At 31.5% G+C, this 21,420-nt stretch overlaps 1 protein-coding gene across 1 annotated transcript in view; it reads left to right on the top strand.

The window, feature by feature from the left end:
* LOC122713540 (zwei Ig domain protein zig-8) overlaps window positions 1–15,227 on the top strand; it is a 416,620-nt gene extending 401,393 nt beyond the window's left edge. Inside the window, exon 6 of the mRNA XM_043934103.1 lies at window positions 13,850–15,227. Within this exon, the coding sequence (XP_043790038.1) occupies window positions 13,850–13,953 (104 nt within the window). The 3' untranslated portion in view covers window positions 13,954–15,227. The remainder of the gene's footprint in view (window positions 1–13,849) is intronic.
* Window positions 15,228–21,420: the final 6,193 nt, after the last annotated feature.

The raw sequence follows: 21,420 nt of genomic DNA, 5'->3' as shown, positions 1-21,420 counted from the left end.
TCTGCATGTACAGCAGCTGCCAGAGAAAAAGTCTTGGAGCGAAACATTTCTAACGTTTCTTTCGCGATCAAAAAGCGAGGCCCCCCTTTTGATTCAAATGAGAAAAAAAAAAAGAAGGAAGGAAGGAAGGAAGGAAGAAAGGAAAATCTTAAAATGGAAGGAAAAACAATTCTCGGTTGTGTAAGGAATCTGCTTTACCGATCTCATGAGGATAACAAATGTCCACGTGAAAAATAAAAGCGTAAGGATATCATGGATCCCTTTGATTGTCGCCGTGTCGCAAGGATTCAACGACAAAAGAAGAATAAAAAATGAAGACAATAACGAGGGGCTTAAGAAATCTCGTCTCTCAAAGGAAATCATCTTCATCACTGGGATGGGATCTGTGTCTGACCGCGTGCTTGGTCTTCCACCGTCTTTTTTGTTCTTTTTTCTTCTTTTTTTTTTTTTTTTTTTCACGTTCGAGACATTAAAGTCTGGAGAATTAAGAGAGTGCTCTCTCTCTCTTTCTCTTTCTCTCTTGTGCTCTAAAGGCAGAGGATGGTCTTAATGGGGTAGTGTAAAGTGAAGTAGGTATGGTTTTGGAATTTTTTAAAGTGGATTTAAGGCGGGTAAGGGGTGGAGTAGAATGACGGTGAAAGGGGTTAATTGGTGAGCGTATATGTGTGTGTGGATGTACGTGTATAAGAGGGATAAATTGTATTGAATTTTAGCAGATATTGGAAATTGGTGGAAAATATATCGTTGGAGTTTCCATTATATGAAGATGGATTATAATGAATTTTTATCTTTTATTATCTTTAAAATAGATACGGTGGATGCAAAAAGTATTTTCGCGTTATTACTTTCATTTTATTTTCATGGTATTATTTTTATATCCATATATAATGATATATCATATTGTGAAATATGATATACTTGGATCATATATTAAACAATTACAATAAATAAAATAATACAATACAAATAATTTTTTGATTGTACATTTGTAAAATATCATTACATATCGTACAAAAATTGAAAAAAAAAAAAAAACAAATGAGATAATAGAAATCAAATAAATTCTCATTTAAAATTAAGAGATATATAAAAATATAAAAATTTATAAAATCGTTTTCTTCCATTTTTTTTCACTTTTCATTCATTTCTTTTTTAAAACAAAATTATTAATCTTACAAGGGAATCCTTCTTAATAATAAACAATTGTTAGGGGGTATAAAAGGAAGTGTGTTATGCAGAGCAACATTAAAATCGAACAAAAGTGCTGTGCTAAAGAGTAGCCTTCCTTTTTGTTTCGTTTTTAAACAGGTTTGAAAAGGAAGCGATGTGGAATATTGGATGAAATAATTCAGAAACAATGGAATTTCGATAAAAATTGCTTCGAAAGAGATATGGCTCTTCTTCGTAGGAAATGACCCATATTTGCAGTAAGCTGAATCTGATTTAATTAAATATATATGAAAGGAAATTGTGGCAAATTTCAAATAACAAGGATACAATTTACAAGTAAAATTTCGTGTATCTCGATTCAATCTTCATTTTTTTAATTACACATATCACGATACTGACGTATATACAAACAAAAATAATAAAGATATTAAATTTAAAGAAATTTATATTTCAAATTTATTTAATATTTAGAAAAACCTTTTGAAATGAATAAAGAAAACAGATAATATTTGAATAATAATAATTCTATCTTAAAATAATAGAAATATTTTAAAAATTATATATAAAAATAATAATTTTTCTTTATTAATCTAAATAACTCATTGTTCTACATCCACGTTACACGTTTTCAAACGAATGTAAAATATTTTTTTTAACAGTTCAAAAAGGACCGTAGCAAACATTTACGTTTTAATTAAAATGATTAAATATCTCGTGTTTTTAATCTCGCGTATAATTTAGCAAAGATATTTATTAAAATTTCTAAAATTTTTCAATCTAAACTCAAAATTACACGAAATTTCGAATTTATTATATTATCCTTTTCGTTATTAAATTGATACGATTAAAATATATGTATAGCCTAAAAAATTATTCAAGGAGAACGAAAGAAAGATTAGATAATAATCCTATATCCGAAATTTTAACATACAGAGAAGGTTTATCCTCGCGATGAAGTATTTTTCTTGCATTAACGTTAATTAAGTTAAGTTCATTTTAAAAGCAATGGTACGCAATGTTTGCACTCGATAGCGTTGCATTTTGTCGTCAGTTGAAACGATTCGAGCGGGATGGGGTTGATTTAAAATGATCGATTTGCGTTTGAAATGTGAAAGGTAATTTGATTTCGACGAAAATGTTTAACGCGATAAATCGAGAGGGAGAAGAAGGGGAGGGGGCAAATTCTCTCGCGCTAAATTAAATGCGAGAAACGAAATTATTGTTCCTACCCTTTGTGCTTGATCAAAGTTGAAAGTGGTGAAATTTTTTTCCAGATGGAAAAGAATTTGAAGATGAAAAGATAACGCAGCCGAGAATTGTATTTTTATTCTTGATAAATGATCGATTTCGTGCGAAAGATTGGCACGTAAGAAATATTCGTAGATTAAAGAAATGAGTGGCAAAGAAAAATTAAGTTTCGCCAATTTTATATTTTTCTTTTCTATTCGTTCGATGCTACTTTATAAACATTTAAAAAATAAATAATGATATAAAAAAAGGAAAACAAGTAAAAACTTTCAAAGTAAATACGAGATCTTAATATAGGAAAAAATTAGGAGAATTTAATGAAATTAATTCTGCACTCTTTTTAAAAAACAAGATTATATTTTGACAAAAGAAATCTCTCGAAAAATTTTCGAATATCCTAAAAGAAAAAACGATCGTGCTACTAATATTATTATCCAATGTAACGAAATCATCTTTTTTCCATTTTTTTTTTCCATAATATTTAAAATTGTGCATTCCGTTAAATGATTTTGAACAACTCAGCATAATATCGAACCGCCTATCAAATTATTATCCTTTTATTATACGTGATTGACCATAATTGTCGAAAGATCCGTTATCTCCTCTCATTAAGGCAATGATTAAATCTTTTTCTCACAGAGGCGGTCGGTTGACCCAGTTTCAAATTCCACGCGAAAACATATATATATATATATCTGAAGGCGGTGTGGTATTGTATCAAAAGCGCGTTCTAAAACGTGGCCGGAAGGCGTTGTGGATCCAGCAACCTAGAATGATTCTACTCGATACGCGAATTTCAATTCGTTACCAGCTTCTAAACATATTGAATTCCAACACAGGAAACTCGTTCATCCGCGCTGTTAATTGCACGAACCATCATTCGTGTGGAAAATTCGTGTTCTTAAAACCGTTTAATCCCGTTCTTTAAGAATCTAAAGAAGAAATCTTTCAATTTCTTTGGAGAAATGATCGAGAAACTGCTATTCTTTCTCTTTTCTATCTCTGATGGAGATGTATTTTATAATTATAATTAGAAAAATGAGTTAATTATTAATGCTTTTAAATACAAATTTTCTATTAACGCATTAAAAATATATAAAACAAAAATTATTTATTCTATATAATTGAAACGACGTCGGGTAATTCTCAATCCTCTGACTTGACAATATCCAGTATGGATTAAAAAAAAATTCGAAAGAACTGAAAAAGGAGGAGGAAGATCGTTGAAGGAAGAAAAATACAAAGGATCACGTTGGAAATTTTCTGCTGGTTCCTCGATAGTTGGAAGGTATCTGGAGACGGGTAAAATCGGCTGCCTTTTTTCACGATTCAACGACGCGTGATAACCCAAAGCCGTGCTCTCTCTCTCTCTCTCTCTCTCTCTCTCTCTCTCTCTCTCTCTCTCTCTCTCTCTCTCTCTGTCCCTCCTTTTCCGCGGAAAACCTTTTGCCTTTGATCGGCTGCTACGAAATCAATGTCGGATCAAAGAACTTGGGGGGGGGTTGCTCCTTGCGTCTCAATACGACAATTCGAAAAGGGCCAGCTTTCGTGGATATGTGACAAGGTGACTTTTCAAAAAAGCTGCTGATTCGCGCAATGCTGAGCGGACGATTTCTGTTTCGAGGTAACAGAAGAGAGGAACATTTGTATACACGTGGCTTGACTTCTGTAATTCTCACAATAATTATTATTGTCGAGAGTACAAATCGAAAGCTGTTTCATCGTTTTAACACGCAAATTGTTAAATATATGATATATATATATATATATGGCTGGTAAATGAAGGAAAAGAAATCAAGGATTTTTAAACAATGGCTTTATCATTCTTTGAAATATCAATGAACGATGCATATAATTTCTGATTAACGATGCAATTCCTTTTTTTTAAACATCGATATCTTAATTGGTTCGCGAGATTTATGTAGTTCAAAGAATGCTAAGGGACGTGAATATTAGCGCAAAATACTGGCGAGTTGAAGTGACCTACATTTTTTCTTCGAATCGAATCGAATAGGTCGCGTATGGATGGGGGGTGGCCGAAAGGACATTGACACGTGTTTGTGAATGGAGCATCGTGACAATCTTGGGAACCGTGAAAAGAACACGGACGAATAATAATACGCTTTCAAGCTCTGACTGACAAGTTCTCTAGAATGCAAAAACCTTATCTATATACGAAGCAAAGATGAGGCTTTTCCATTTTAACTTCGACACACCGATATTTATGAAAACCTTAAATAATTCTTTCATAATTTCCTATATAAGTATTCGAATACTTGATCCCATCGTGCATTCCCTCGTTCCCAGTTCTCGATATTTATCCTCACAAATCGATCTTTGGCCAATAATCCCACATTGTCGCTTGAAAATCTTATCTACATAGCAAAGAAGAGACTTTTCTATTAAAACCTGTTTAAATAATTCTTTCATAATTTCCTATATAAGTATTCGAATACTTGATCCCATCGTGCATTCCCTCGTTCTCAGTTCTCGATATTTATCCTCACAAATCGATCTTTGGCCAATAATCCCACATTGTCGCTTGAAAATCTTATCTATGTATAAAGCAAAGAAGAAACTGTTTTGCATTAAAACCTGTTTAAATAATTCTTTCATAATTTCCTATATAAGTATTCGAATACTTGATCCCATCGTGCATTCCCTCGGTCTCAGTTCTCGATATTTATCCTCATAAATTGATCGATCTCTTGCCAATAATCTCTCAAAATTCTCATCAAATTGTCGCTTGAAAATCTTATCTATATACGAAGCAAAGAAGAGACTTTTCCATTAAAACCTGTTTAAATAATTCTTCCATAATTTCCTATATAAGTATTCGAATACTTGATCCCATCGTGCATTCCCTCGTTCCCAGTTCTCGATATTTATCCTCACAAATCGATCTCTGGCCAATAATCCCACATTGTCGACGTTTTCGCTCGAAATTTCTCCTCGATCACCTGGCAAGCCGGGATAAATCGGCTGTTTTTCAAACCGATCGAACGAGTTAATTAACGCGTCTTTTTCCAAATAAATTCGAATAAACAAACTCCTCTGTTCACCTCGAACGCTGGTTATCCGCTCGAGAAAATTTTCGAAGCCCTTCCCTCGACGATTCGTCGAGAAATCGGGAGAAGATCGGTGCACGGTTTACGATTTAACGACAGTTCGCAGTTACTTAACGATATCCGGAAGTGTAATTTGGATTACTGGCCCACGATGTTTCTTGTTTCTGGGGAAGTCGTTAATGAGAGTTGATGAGAATTTTAGCTCGTTCCGGATAGAGGAGGTGGTAAATGATATTTAGCGTGACCATTCCGCCGGTATCTTAACGCGTTAACGATCGGTATTCTCGGTCTATTGTTTTGTTCAACTATGCGGGAGTGAATGATTTATGGATATTTGAAGCTATTAGCAGAAGCGTGAATTTAGCGTGTGTGTGCGTGTATGCATGTATGTATGAATATATATAAAAAAACGCGTTTATTTAATCATCGAAGATAGTTAAATTCGGTCAGAGAATTAAATTTCTTTTTAATTTTAATTTTAAAAGATAATTTTTATCCTCGTTATAGTATATACACGATCGTTTAAAAATGCATTGTCTCTAACAGGAAGGTTGGCAGTTGACCTTTGACAAGGAACTGCTTGATCTTGCTTTTGAATTAATTCAATCGCGGAACGCGATGCGCTTTGATGCATCTCCACCGAAATAATGCAGGCAGAGTAGTCACGGCTTCAAAGGCGGCTTCCATTGCGAGCCGCGAGTAATTAATGAAGACGAATCGGCTCCTATCTTCTTCTTCGTTTCAAAGCGAAAGACTCGTCCTCGTGCAAACTGTGTACACGTTTCTTCTTGATGAATCGTCCCCCTTAATTAAGGCGAATGACGAGCGTGTATCGTTCTTCGCGTGGATTCTCCTCCTTTTTTTTTTCTTTTTTTTTTTATTATTTCTTATTAAAATCGAAGAGGAGGGAGAAGGTTCACGCTTCTGTAAATTCAAACGCAATTGTAATAATCTTCTCGACAAGGTAGTAATGGATGCAGAAATTAACTCGGCGCGTTAATCGATCGAAATAATTTACACGCATGAAAAATTTTTTCGTTTTTTTAAAGATAACGAGGTACATCGCGTATGCACTTTGGAAAATTGTTTGCGTCGATATCGATAACATTTAAGCGTGTATTATATTATATTAGAAATTCATCAACGGAATATAGATTTCGAAGTTGGCGCTAGGTGAAATCTATCTATCTTGTTACCGCAAGATGTGATTCTGTACACACCTGTATCTTCTTGAGCACAACAAGCGTGATGGATTTCCATATTAATCACATTAGATTCCCGTTCATTTCCGCGTGATCTTAACGTATAAATTATAACAAGGGACACGGAAGACACGAAAATAGATTAATCTTAAGTCGCGGATTATATTAAAATTTTATTAAAAAAGAAGAGAAAAAAATCTAAAATTATCCTCTCCCTATATACCGACAAATATTACTTAATTCTCAAAACAAGTTAATAAAAATATCGTAATTTAATCGATTGAAAAACAAAAATTAATCGAACGAAAGAAGAGAACGAATTCTCGAATGAATAAAACTAGCTAGTTTAAGCAACAATTATATTAAACCGATCCCAGTTATAAAAGAAAGCATCGTAAGTCATAGACAATTCTCTTCCCCATAAGTGCCTCCCTTATCGCTTGTTACTCCCTATATATCATCCCCTCTCGTTCTTTTATTCTCGCCCTATCTACCTACCCTCCTTATCTCTGTGTACTCGACTATTTCCCTTCCCCCCGCGCTATTTTTCTCAGTCTCTCCAACCCCTCTATCTTTTCGCCCCTTTTCCACTCGAGGGAGAGTGGAGAGGAGGAGGAGGAGGAGGAGGAGTGGTCAGAGGGGCGAGAGATAATTATCGTGGGCGAAATCGCGCCGGTAATTGTACATGTTAAAGGGATATTCGAATTCATTTAATTCATTAGGGAGAGAAAAATTAGAGGAGGGGGCGGGTAATTAGAGGAAATTGGAAATTCTTTTGGTATTGGATCGGGATGAAGATAAGGATAAGCGATTTTTAAAGTAAAAATATTCGAACTTGGAAAGTTTGTTCGTTCGTTTCTCGAAAATTTTTATACGATAGATTATTATTTTATTATTAAATTTTTTCACGAATTGCATGGTTCACGGTTCAACAATTTCGTTGATGTTGAATTTTAATCTCACGTATAAATATTGTATGATATGAAGAAAGTGAGAAGACAGTTGAATTAATCCTGTTTGTTGTAACGAAATTTGTCGAGAGAGAGAGAAAGAGAGAGAGAGAGAGAGAGAGAGAGAGAGAGAGAGAGAGAGAGAGAGAGAGAGGAGGAGGAGGAATGGAATCGAAACGGAATTCGGAAACGGAAGTTAATATGCAGCTCGGTCGAATCTCCGTTGCAATCTTTCATCATCAAAAACCGCATTTCTTGTTCCATCCAGTGCAAATGAACTGCGGACTCGCTTCGAACCGCAATTATCTCAAGCAAAGTGCATGAATTCATCCTCCACTCCACTGCCCGATGAATGCGCTGGACACACCGCGGAAAGATAAATATTCAAATATGCATAACAGCCACGGAATCACGGAGAACTCTGGCGCACCAACTATTTCTACTATTTCTACTAGTGGCGGATGCTTTTCGTTTCCCTTCAAATATTCATCCTTCCTTCAGTTGATCGTGTTTCTGGATGGGGAGGAGAGAAATTAATACGCGCGAGAGGGATCGGAAAAAAATTAAATTACATCGATTCGAGACGAACCTTTTTTTCAAAATTTGTTGTTCAAATCTCGATGGATATATTATTGCAACGATACGAGACGGGAATTGAATCCCGTAAATTATATATTCATCGTGAAAATGGGAGGATGGGTATAATAAGATGTGAAATACGGTGTGGGAAATAACGAGATTATTATTTAATATAACGGAAATAATTTATCGTACGAACTAAATGAATTTAACACGATCCGACAATTATTCTATAGTTTCTTGAATTAATGAAGAAGCATCACCTCAAATTCTGATCTCGCCTCGGAAGCCCGTTAAATACTTAATCGATATCTTTATCGTTGTAAATATATATATATATATATATATATATATATATATATATACGGTATGAAAATTTGAATTCATGAGAAATTTAAAGGGATGCAAATGATGAAACGTAATGAACAAGCAAATCGTGCATACAAAAATTACGCATACTTGGTATTAATACGATATTATATTACTTATCATTAATTTTTTTTTCGATCATCACGCAAAATAATTTTACTTAATAATAATCTTTCCACAAATTTTTTCCCCGATTTTTTCGTATATCGTTTAACGATCATTGTTCGATGATTCGTTCGTATTTCGCGCCACGAGTCTGTGATGCCCTTCCTCCCCTCCCCCTCTCCTTTTTTTCCTGCCCGTTTTCCATGGCGAAACGAAATAAAATTGCCATGTATTTTCGGCGCAAAGCCGAGGCTTGCTTTCGCTACTAATTTCAACCCGTCATACACCTTACTTGCAGTTGCACATCACGCGCAATACGATTTACGTGACGTGGCCGGCCTCGTGACGAGCTTTCCCAGTGTTCCGTAACAAGCTCCATCCCCTTACCTGGTAATTTGCAACGAAAATATCGCGCTACCGAGTCGGGGCTAAACACGGTTCTAAATAGAGTTTTCACGAGTTTTTGATTCTTTGAAAAAGGACGGTTTGTGTAACGGGGTGTGTTTAGGGATTAAACTTTTTCCGCTGTTATGCTTGGATGAATTTCCATATTGGGAAATATTTTTTAATGTTTTATGTATATAAATATATATATATATATATTTGGTGGATAAAAGTTTTGCGATTATCAATTGAAAATTTTAAATTTCTTGAGAAAAATTGAAAACTTCTCTCAATTGAATGAAAATTAGAAACTTGAACAAAAAGTTCATAAATCATGATGTTAATTACTTAATTTGCGAACGATTAATTTTCGAAGCTTCGAAATGTTAAAAATTTAAAACATCTTCGAAATCTTGAGAGAAACTTGGAAGTTTTGATATTTTGAAATTTCAAAGCTTGAAAACTAGAGCTTCGAAATTTGATATTTGAAATTCAGATGAAAGTTTGTATCCTGATATCTTCTAAAACTTCAAAAACTTGCTTCGAAAACTTTTAAACATATCATTTTACGATATTAAAATAGAATATTTTCGTTGCTATTCGTCAAAAACCAACAGATATTCAATTGAAACTACGTAGATATTTAAATTCATAGTAATATATTTCTGTTTTTTTCTGACTGTTTAAAGTGTGTGCGATTGTAGATACAAAAAATAATCTCCTGTCTGAAAGATAAATATTAAATTTAATTAAAAATTCCTCTGACTGGGATGAAAAAAAAATGTAAAGGAGGAAATTACCCATTGATTTATCTTTAATCAATATTTTATTTTACTCCTGTGTTAAACTTGCTCGTTAAATCATATTACAATTACAGGAGTTTAATATATTAATTATTATAATTATTACGATGCTTTAAATGCTTACTTTTACGTTTCAATATAGACTTTTAATAATTAATATTATTATATAATATTAAATTCAGAAAGGACAATACAATTTTAATCATTTACTCTTCTTCTGTGATAAAATAAAACTTAACTTGTGTATCTTGTGTGTCTCACTCGTTTCAAAATAGGAATTTTAACTTATTAATCATATTATTTTCTTCTATTTCATTCCTTCCACAAAGAGAATTTTAGTTCATTAACCGCACTATTTCTTTCCACTCTTTTTCTACAAAGAAAATTATTAATAGTCCACTATTCTGTTTCCTTCCACTCTTCTTCCCACAGAGAAAACTTTAATTTCCCAACTATGCAAACATCTTTCTCTCACTTTTCCTGCACATACCATTTCATTGATCCGACACTATTCCTTTCCATTCACAAAGAATATTTTATTTCATATTGATTACACTCCTTCCTCCCAATTTCCTCCCAATTTCTCTGACCACTTCAATTCCAATTCATTAATACTAACCATAATTAACTATATGCTGCCACCTTTTTCATACACAGAGGGAATTTTATTACTCTAACCGCGCCATTTTCCCTTCGCAGTGAGAATTTTATATTCGCCACAATTTTATTCTCTTCCCCATCAAAGGGAATTTCAATTCATCGATCCTTCCTTTTTTCTTTTTTACCCAAAAACTGTCTGTGTCATAACCTATATTCCGTCGTCATCATCTCGTCAAATCGAGGTGTAAATCCCTTTCCCCTCTTAATTAAGAATTAAGACGCGGGAACGTTAATCAGAGTTTGGTGGCCGTCAATTGTGTGGGTCGACAGGGGGCGAAGGGGGGGCCCTTTAAACCGTCATGACGGAACAGGAATTAGAGCATCGATTAGACGGTCAATTATGGAATTGCGTCGGGCAGACATCATACGAGTAATTCGACGCTTCCAGCCGGAATACTCGTGCCGGGAATGTGGATCGTTACCGGACCGCGCGCGACCCGTTCGAAATATAATTAGTTAACGTCGATAATTAAAAGCATTCGGTACGAGGCTCACGTAGCTTCGACACGATTTCACCTGCCTCCCGGAATGATTAAATATTCTATTATCAGTGATGAGAGGGGTCAGAGAGGTTTTTGGCGTCCATTAGAGCAACCGGAAATCGGATCGAATTCATCTGCCAGACGTTGGATACCGATGGACATGACATCGTTCTGCGTTTTATCCAGAATATGTCGTGTGAAATCGAAGAATTTTTCCGTGAGATGGTGTAAAACCATGAGAAATATTTTGATGTTTGGAGATTTTTTTTTTTTTTTCTGTTAATGTTTGAGATTAGAGAAGTATTTTTTGTAATTATATTAATGTCTAAATAAAAAATAATAATAAGAGCGAATAATTGATTGATTTGGCAATTCTAATTTTAATACATTGTAAATTTTTGTTTATAAGTTGTGAACACCTGTTTGATTGTAACTTTTATTTACAAAAAGAAAGGGATCATTAATGAGCAATTATTTCAAATTCAAATCATAATTGATTTCAATTACTTATTAGAAAATATATTTTATCAATAATAAATTTTCTTTCTTTCAATCATTCATTGTAAATTACTATAACTTTTTTAGCTAGCTAGCTTTTCTTTGCATTTTGTATCATTATTTCATAATTAATATTTCTTCGCTAAAGAAACATTCATAATTTAGGAATATATTATTTATTATTTTCGAAGAAGTTTGTTTTATGTGTGCATGCATAAATTTTAATATCAGAAGCAATAAAATTGAAGAGATATATTTCCCTGCTATTAAGAACAAGGAAAATAAATTGGTTAAAAGTCTGGAAAGATAAGTATCGTCAAGGATAAGGCAGAAATCTTTAAACTCAAAACTGGAACGTGTCACAAACGGCCAAACTCTAGGAAAAATAGTATCATTCCGAGTGTGAACCGAAATTCAGCTTGAAAGTGCACTTCTTGGAAGAAATATAGCGAGACTGAAAACGTAGAAGATGGAAATGGTAATCAGGGTCATACACATTTTAAAATTCGTTATGATAACTTCTTGGAATATTATCGTTCTATCTTCCAAGAATTTATATAAATATAAAAAAAAAAATATGAAAAAAATAAATTAAACATTAAAAGAAATTTAACCATAATAAATGTATATAATTTTTTAATTTATATTTAAAATTATATATGAATATTTTCTTTTGTTAATTTGTTATGCTCCAATAAATAATCTCATACTATTTATTATTTGATTTTGAATTATTCTATACATGCAGTAACACAATAATAATTGAAATATGTGTAAATTAATTACAATGCTAATGACATATTAGAAATTAACCTATTGATAGACAGGTGAGATTTATGTATCGAACACTTCACTTTTAATTAAACATTTTATAAAATAATTTAAAGATAATGATATTAAAAAAAAATTGAAAAAGTTACTGTATATTAAGTATAGTGAAAAATGTAAACTGCATGAGAGCAAATAAAAAAAAAATAAATAATATTTTTAATAATCGAAATTATGATCAAATAATTGAATTATTGCTTAATTCATTTATAGCACAGTGAAATCTGCTAGTTGTAATTATTATGCAATTGCCTAAACGAAATGGACATCTAATCTGGTACATATTATGGTTCTGTAGCCAATAGCATTAATTCTCTAGTTTATCCCCTCAATGAATATCACTCTCAGTTTATATGTAATTAACGAGAAATCATTTAAGAATATAAAGAATATAAAAAATATAATTAATTAATAAAAAAATATCAATAATAAGAGTAATAAGATACAAAAGAATTTATTATTTACGTGTGAAAGTAGTAATTGATTTATGTGATGCTAGCGCCACGTGACTATTAACTTACTATCGTCCAAATACGCTTATTATACTTATTTATTTCTTTTTTTTATTACTTTTATTTTTTTATTTTTCAAATATTCGAAGACAAAATAAAAATTGAAGAAGATATAAGTTCGTAAAATTGCGATTGACCTAACGTAGTTTAAAACTACAGGACAATATTTCAGAAATTAAGCCACTGTGACTTTATATCCCCGTGAATTTTGTTCTCATTTTAAGTATCTCCACGCTCTTCGAAACTTTGTCCATTTAAGCCAGAAGCAAGCTGTTTATGTTTCATGAGTTTACGACTCTCGAGACCATTTAAAGCACACAGAAAGTCTTTTTGCGCAATACCTCCTAGGTTTCTTATAACTAAAAGTACGATCTATTTAATGAGTGTGATTATTTTGTTTTTATTTGAATAATAAAATGTTTATTTGATAATATAATAAGAAAATACAATTCTATTTTTTCAAAATTCAAATTTAGAACTTTAAACAGATAAATAAAGTAACTATGGAAAGTAATTATCCTTAAATACTAATTAATTAGATCGAAATATAATACTTATGATAAAAATCAAGTGAAATACTATTTCCAAATAATACAGACACAAAAATCAATGAATCGAAAATTTATTATAAAATTATTTTCAGCAAAAATAAAAATGACTTTGACCACATTGATCCATTTATCTTTTAACTTTATGATAATTTTTGTATTGAATTTTTGCCTATATATGTTTATTTATAGCAAATATAATACATATGACGTTCAAAGCTCTAAAATAGAAGGAAAATAAAAAAAATTTTAAAGAGCAAGAATATATAGAGAAACAAAAAAACATGAAAACGAAAAAAAAAAGGTAACGTAGAAAAAACAAGCAAAACTATCTCCCTTTGTCCCCTTTTGGCGCGAGGCATGGAAAAAAAAAACGAAGTGTTCCGGTTGGAACCGGAAGTGCAGGGCAGACACTAATCCAACCCTCGTTGTTCTTGTTCCAGGAGAGCATCCAGCTGCAATGCAGCACGGGAACACGGCAGCAGGCTCGCCAACATCGAAGACAGTCCTCGTAATGCTCGCCTTCTTTTTGGGTCAATTGAGATAATGTGTGTTCTCGTACGTGTGTCTCTCGTGAGTGTGTTCCAACCTGTCTGTATGCGTGTATACTATGCGCATGTACTCTCGACCGTGGTACTTGCATGTGTGCGAGCTTGTATGTATTGTGCACGTGCGAATTAAACGCGACCATGAATGGATCTTAAACGCGAGCATTAAGTGAATAAAAAAAAAAAGAAAAATAAGAAAAACTCGATGGATCGTTGGACACAATAAGACGTAGCCACCCTCCTATAAAACCCTGTTTGTACCTTGATCGAAATTAAATTACCGACCGAGCATGCGACCGGAACGATCATCGATGAAGAAGCTTTCTTCTGACCGACATAATCGATCGATAATTGGGAATGGAAGGCTGATTGGTGAGATATTTTTATTTTTATTTCGTGTTTATTAAGTCTGAGATAATAAATTGTGATTATTAGTTTAATTAATATGTTTTATGATATACACGATATACAAAAAAAAAGTTTATACGAAATATCTTTTAAATATTTATAAAATTATTAATATTATTTTAAGGATTAATATATTACATATACAATATTCACTGACGATAGCTCTTTCCAATCTCAAAATTGCTCAACTTCCCGTCAAAGGCATAACTGAATCATCAATTTCACTAACTACATTCACTTTTCTATACTCAACTTTTAACCAAATTCACGACATTACAAAAATTAAAATTTTATTCAATAAATTAAAAGTGATATTTCATCGAAAGAAAGTTCTTTCAATCTTTTCGATTACATCAATTCATCGAAATGGGGAAAAAAAGATCGATCCACAATCGATACGAAACTTTTCAACGATAATATATCATTCAATGAGTTCGTTTAAAAAAGAAAATTCAGTTCTCAGTGAAAGGAAGAAACATCGATGAAGGAACTCTTATTAGCTGCTGGTTCATCGCGTGAAAATCACGATTTTCAGTGAATCTCATAGGAGAGAACTTTGTCGAAAACGTCGTCGTAGTATCCCAGGTTCGATATGTTTAATAACTTGCAAATTACCACTGCGTTCTAGTGTCGTCAAAGTAAGGAAAAGAAAAATGAAGTATCGAAGTAAACGATTGTACATGACGTATGATGTTGTAAATGACGATTCAACAATGAACGAGAAAAAAAAATAAATGAAAATGTAAGAGCGTGAGACGTGTGCTCGAATAAATTCGATGTGTAAGTTTGCAACTTAGTAGGGACGATTATGTATATTGTAATTGTTACATACGAGAGCGATCGTTCGTGTAACGAAAGAGTTCGTTCGTTCGTGATAAATAAAGTTTTGATGTCGATTTTTTAATATCTGTGCGAATTTTATGCGATTATATCTATCGATTTTCGTTCTTGAAGAAAATTTTGATGGATTTGATTACTCGAAGGGATTGCTCGGAGGAAAAGTTTTATGGATAATAATTTTTATTTTGTTATTTTTTTTATAGATAGATTAATTAATTACTCGTTTCAATTAAGTATGAATGAAGTTGAATTAAGTCGAATGAAAAAATATACTTTTTTTTTTTTTTTAGTATTGAAATATTTTAATACCAGATACTATTATTATTTTATTTGGAAATTTAAAATAAAATTTTCTGGACAAATAAGAATCCTGGATCTATTTTCTGTTTGAGAAAATCCATTTACTTTTCCGCTGAACATCTCATTTTATCCTAAAATTTTTATCTAGGTTTTTCTACTTGAAAATTCATGAAAATATGCGACATATGTAAGTATTCAATTTTTTAAACATATTTTATTCTTACTACTGTTTTCTTATAAAATGATGAGGGTTATTTAAACTTTTTATGTAAAGTAATAAATAAATATAAAAAAATATATATATAAATTAAATTTGATTTTTTTAAATAATTTTTAATAAGAATATTTTTAAAGAAACTCGTTAATAATTATATTGTGTTCACACAGTACACTTAATATAATAATATAAATAAAATAAATAGAATGTATATCAATCCATACAGATAAGCATGTATTAAAAATTTTTTAACTCGTTAATTTTTAAGAAATCTTGTAGAATAACTTTTTTGAAAACCATATTTGCTGTTTTTATATTCCTTCACTTACACCTATATCTCTTTATAAAATTTTCTAAATTTTTACTTACTTTTTTTAATAACTTATATAACTTATTATAGAATTATTATAGAATTGTTGTCACGAATATATAAATTGTGACCTCTTACTGCCACTATCATTAATTTTATCAAGAAATGTCACATACAATAGAATTAATTTCACCAATCGATTCTCGTTTTCTTCCATTTTTAAAATAATTACAATACAAGCGTACATAAAATAAAAACTAAAATAATGTTCCACAAATCACAAAGTATCCTTGATTATCTTTCCACGACGAGTACTTCAAAAGTACTAACTTTTCCTCCATAAAACAAACTTCACGAGAGACGAGAAAGCCTCCTCTTTAAGATGCTTTCCGTTTCATATCGATAAGACTTTCCGTTTCAGAGATATCCTCGTTCCGAACCGAAGCGTAATTTCTGATATTTTTACCGTTTCATCCTCCCCTCTCTCACTCACGCCTTCTCACTGACCTATCCCAAGATCGCGACGCGTGCGTTGGTCATTGACAAACATCTGTCAATGTCCTTTCGCTATCTCCAACCACGCGTGCGCTCGATTCCAAGAAAAAAATATAGGTCACTTGGCTCGCTCGTATTTCGGCCGTCATCTATGTCCTTTGAAGCTTTGTATTTAGGGAACCAGGTGAGATATCGATTTGAAATAAAGCGCATTTTTAAGGAGATGAATGTGTTTCTGCTATCTTTAGAGTGTGCAAAGTTTTAGTAATGGCGTAATGATACTAGAATTATTTTTTCACTTGTCTTTATCAAAATTTGAAATAATCTTGAAGAATTTAAGAAAGATACGTGTTACATTTTTACCATGCAATAGTTTATAACAATAGATATTTATATATATGTTTCGAAACATCATACGACGAATATCACGATTAAAAATTTAATCAACCGCGTTTGATTTTTCACAATACGCTCTACAAATGTATAACTCAACGACGTGAAAACAAGCAAAGAGGGAGAAAGAATGCCGATGCCTGGGACACGCGTTTCGTTCCCTTTTGTCCAGCTATGAAGCTTTCATCTCCAACAAAGGAAACTCTAGCATTATTTCGTAACGCAGGCCAATATTGACAAGAGATTCTCTGTCTCTCTTTCTCTCTCTCTTTCTCTTTCTCCCCCCCCCCTCTTTCTCTCGCGGAGATGCCTCCAGTCTCTGCGAAAAGAAATTCTGATATTACAACGTTCCACGATAGTTTTCGCGGGGGTGGAAACTCGTGGATACTGCGCCGTATCGAATTTTACGCTTCGTTGTGTGTTCCTTGAATGAGACGTGCATTATCCGGTTCTAGATGCATGATGGAGTAATGCGAATTCTTGTCGAAATCCGAGGAAAACTTGAAAGGAACGCGGGAACGAGTTTAACGACTGCGAGGTACAATGATCGTGTTTTATTCTTTTTTTATTTTAGAGAGGTAAAATATTTTACAAATTGAGAAAAGGAATTCGCGAGGACGTGAGATAAAAGTAAAAATAAAATTGTTTAAAGGGGATCTTGATAAAATGAACGATACGACGAAGTGGAGAGTATATTTTTGTTCGATCTCTTTAAGTGGAGATGATATAATTTGAAAATTATTGATTTAGAAGATAAGATTAATTACGACGTTGAACTTGACGATAAGATCTAAATGTTTCTTCGATTTTAAATAAATCTAAGGGAATCTAAACGAAGTTTAGATTCGGAAACGAGTAATATCTTAATACTTAAATTCTGTCTTCTCTCATTTTTAATTAAATTCCACATTCTAAATTTTGTAAATCGGTAGTATATACCAATTCCATGGATATAAAATTTAATTTCTCTTTTTTTTTTTTAATTCTACACATTTGTGAAAGGATTGAGAGTCACTGATCTAAATTATTCAAAGCTTCCGCGGGAGAAGCCGAGAAATGAGGAAGAAAATCAGACTTTTCTCTCCCCTATTTCTTCTGAGAGAAATAAAAAATATCCTCGCGCAAATACCGAAGACTTTTCCGCTTCTTTATAATACGGCGAAGAAAATTAGAGGAAGAGTCGAAGAAGGGAAAGAAGGGGACTGTTTTACAGCGACATGCATATCAACAGCGTGGATTGTGAATTTTATTGCGGAAGCCTTTGGAAACGTCCGACCACGCTTCTTGCAAAACCGCGCCAAGTGTCTTTGTGGTACAAAGAGTTTGTTTGATTGTTCCCCGGTGAAATAACTCGATCTCGATGTCTGAATTGTGGAGAGAAAAGAACAGTTCGCGAAGAGGGAGGAAAACAATGCGGGCATTAACGCCTCGGTTGAAATTCAGAAGATACTTTAATGTTAGTACGATTTCTTTATTTTATTTCTTGAATTTATATATACATATATATTTTGTTGAAAAATAATAAGGTTATCGCGAATTCGGTTGAATTCAATTTTATTGTGAAAAAAATTTGTATAATTGTTTTTATGAATATTTCATTATTTAGTAAGCTCTATGTGATACATTTATGAAACAAGAAAAATAATATTTGAATGTGCTCTTAAATTGTGAATTTATTAAGTAACAATGAAATTTTATTATTACTGAATATATTTTATATCGATTGAAATATCGTATAGATTTTTATTTCTTAAAATATCGAAATCATTTTATTTGTTGATTAATAAATTTCGAAATTATTAATCTTTTTTTTTTTAAATTAAAATAATGGAAAAATAGTTTGATCTAAATACAAAAAAAAAATATGGAAGCCATATAAATATTTGAATTGAATTGAATTTTCTATTTTATTCGTTTTTGCTTTGATTCATTTATCTTGATATTTCGTTTCAACAAATGATTGATATGACAATGATATGTTCAAAAAAACAAAACAAAAAAAATAAAATGTAAAGAAATAATGTAATACTTTAAATTATGTCAATATAACAGAACAAATTCAATAATATATAAAATAATATTAAATAAATGTTTCTTACACAAAAAAGAAAAAGAAATTCATCAAAGATTACGAACGAACGAATTCACCTGTTGATTGTCAAAATAGTCTTTTAATCGTCAATTATCAAAGACTACTTGATAATCATCTATATATGTATAGATATATAGATAACAAGATCGAATGAAATAAGACTCAGACTCAACCATATTAATCCAAAAAAACGTTTTATAATCGTTTTAATTGTTGTTTCTGTTATCATATCGTTAGATCAGTCCTAATAGCTTGTAATATATCTTAAGTAATTAATGCTAATTGCTAATTCTATTATCGATATTTTTTACAGTCACTTGAGAAGCTCTAACGATTAATCAACAGCAAACAATTTAATAAAGAAGAAAATGAATTATAGAAAGAAACGAATTTAGAATTTTGTTATAATTTAAAATAAAAAAAAAAAAAGAAAGCTCTTTTAAATGTTTAAGTTCCATAAAGAAACCATAAGTGCGTAATTGCATAGTGAATGTATGATGATAAAAATATTGATTATAAAATGTTGGGTATCCAAAAAAGTTCTGTCATTCTTTTCTCGATTCGATTTCTTCTAATAAAAATTATAAAATTTGAAAAATGAAAAAATCTCTACAAGATCATTTTTATTTCTTATTTGTTTGTAGATATAAATATATTCTCAATTTATGGATTTTTATTAATATATTTATATTTAATGATTTTAAAAAAAAAAGTATTTCCTCTTCATTTAAAAATTTGTACGAATTAATAATTATGTTACATTGAAAATAATGAAATTATCTTAATCTTTTTCCTCCACATTTTTTCTTGCATTCTTTCTTCTCTTTCACAAAAGAACAACAGAACTTTCTCAGTTACCTAAAAATAGATCGTTAGGGATTATCTCGATGGTAAATAAAGTTTTTGTAACGTGAAATTTTTGTCGAAGAATGGGAGGAAATAAATATAAATATAATAATATACGATATATAAAACACGTATGACACATACACACGCGAGTTTGTACAGAGAGAACGCGACGTGGCAATGGAAAAATTTCTTTGGATTCGAGCGATAAATTAAAATAAACGCAGAGCCGAGCTCTCTGAGGGCTTAAAGAGTCGTAAAAGGGGATGAACGAATCTTTCTCGTACCAATTATTCTTTTCTATTCGTTTGTTCATTTCCACGTCGAATCCAGAAGGATTTTCGATATCCTCGGCTGCGTCGTTTTCAAACGACCCTCGATCTCGTTCGTTCGATCGACGTGAGTGGTGTTCGTTTAATAATTACTGATCGAATGGAGAACGAGTATCTTGGTCGAATAAGAAATTTTGTATGAGGAAATATTGTATTATTGTAATATTGTGATTTTTGGTGAACGAAAATCGAAATGATTAAAAGATTTTGAATGAAGAATTATGATTATTAATTGTTTATTTTATAAGTAATTTAGACAGAGTTTTAAATTCGAATAAATGAATTTTATTTTTAACATTTTCATCATCACGATATAATTTTAATTATATTTCTATCTAAGGTTTCTTCAATTTATTTTCTTATAAATTTATAAATATATCAAATATACTTTTAAAGTCATGCACATTTTTCTCAAATTAAAATTAAAATCTCTCTATTTGTACTCATTTCTGTAAATTCTATGATTATGTATTTAATAGAAATTAAAAGATAATAGTCTCAAACTTTCAGTACGATTTTCGTCCACCCAAATATAAACTTTTGATTCACATGATCTCTGATCCAATTAATTTCGATCAATCATCATGTGATTATTGAATACAAAAATAAACCATAGAATGTATGGAAAAAAGAGAGAGAAAGAGAAAGAATAAAATGAGTTAATGAGAAACGTATTAAAATTCCAAAACTTGAGTGGAGAAACCAAACGAAAGGTCAGACGTCGTTATAGAGGAACAACGTCCACCGAATTATTCACTCACCCCATCTCTTAACAAAATACTTTCTACTATGAAATAAGTGTTAATATAAACGAAGAAAAAATGAAAAAAAAAAGAAAAAAATTATGATCCTTGGACTGCCACTTTTAAAAACAAATTTGAAACTCGAACGAAAGATTTATAAGTTTTCAAAATGGTTGCTGGAATTTTATACCGTGTGCAAAATATTGTCTTCGTGATTTTAACAATTTTTAGGTTAAGTTTTTAATGATTCTTCAGAGCGTTGAAATCTTAAACGCAGAGATCGTTATTACACATCGTTTATATTCGAAACCATTGTAACTTTACAGTTTTCTTTTATTGAGAGTTTTTTATTAGTTTTGTTGAATCTTTTGAAATTGATAGTTGTATGGAATATTGTTGACCGAGTTTCGTAACTGGAAATAAATTTTTTTTTTTTCTTCCTTTTATCGACATAAAGTGTATAAAAGATATGTATCGTTTACAAGTGTGA

Source organism: Apis laboriosa, unplaced genomic scaffold, assembly GCF_014066325.1.
Source record: "Apis laboriosa isolate Shangri-la unplaced genomic scaffold, ASM1406632v1 scaffold24_cov149, whole genome shotgun sequence".
NCBI lineage: Eukaryota > Metazoa > Arthropoda > Insecta > Hymenoptera > Apidae > Apis > Apis laboriosa.
Note: the sequence above shows the minus strand (reverse complement) of the source record. Positions and strands in the feature narration are given on the sequence as shown.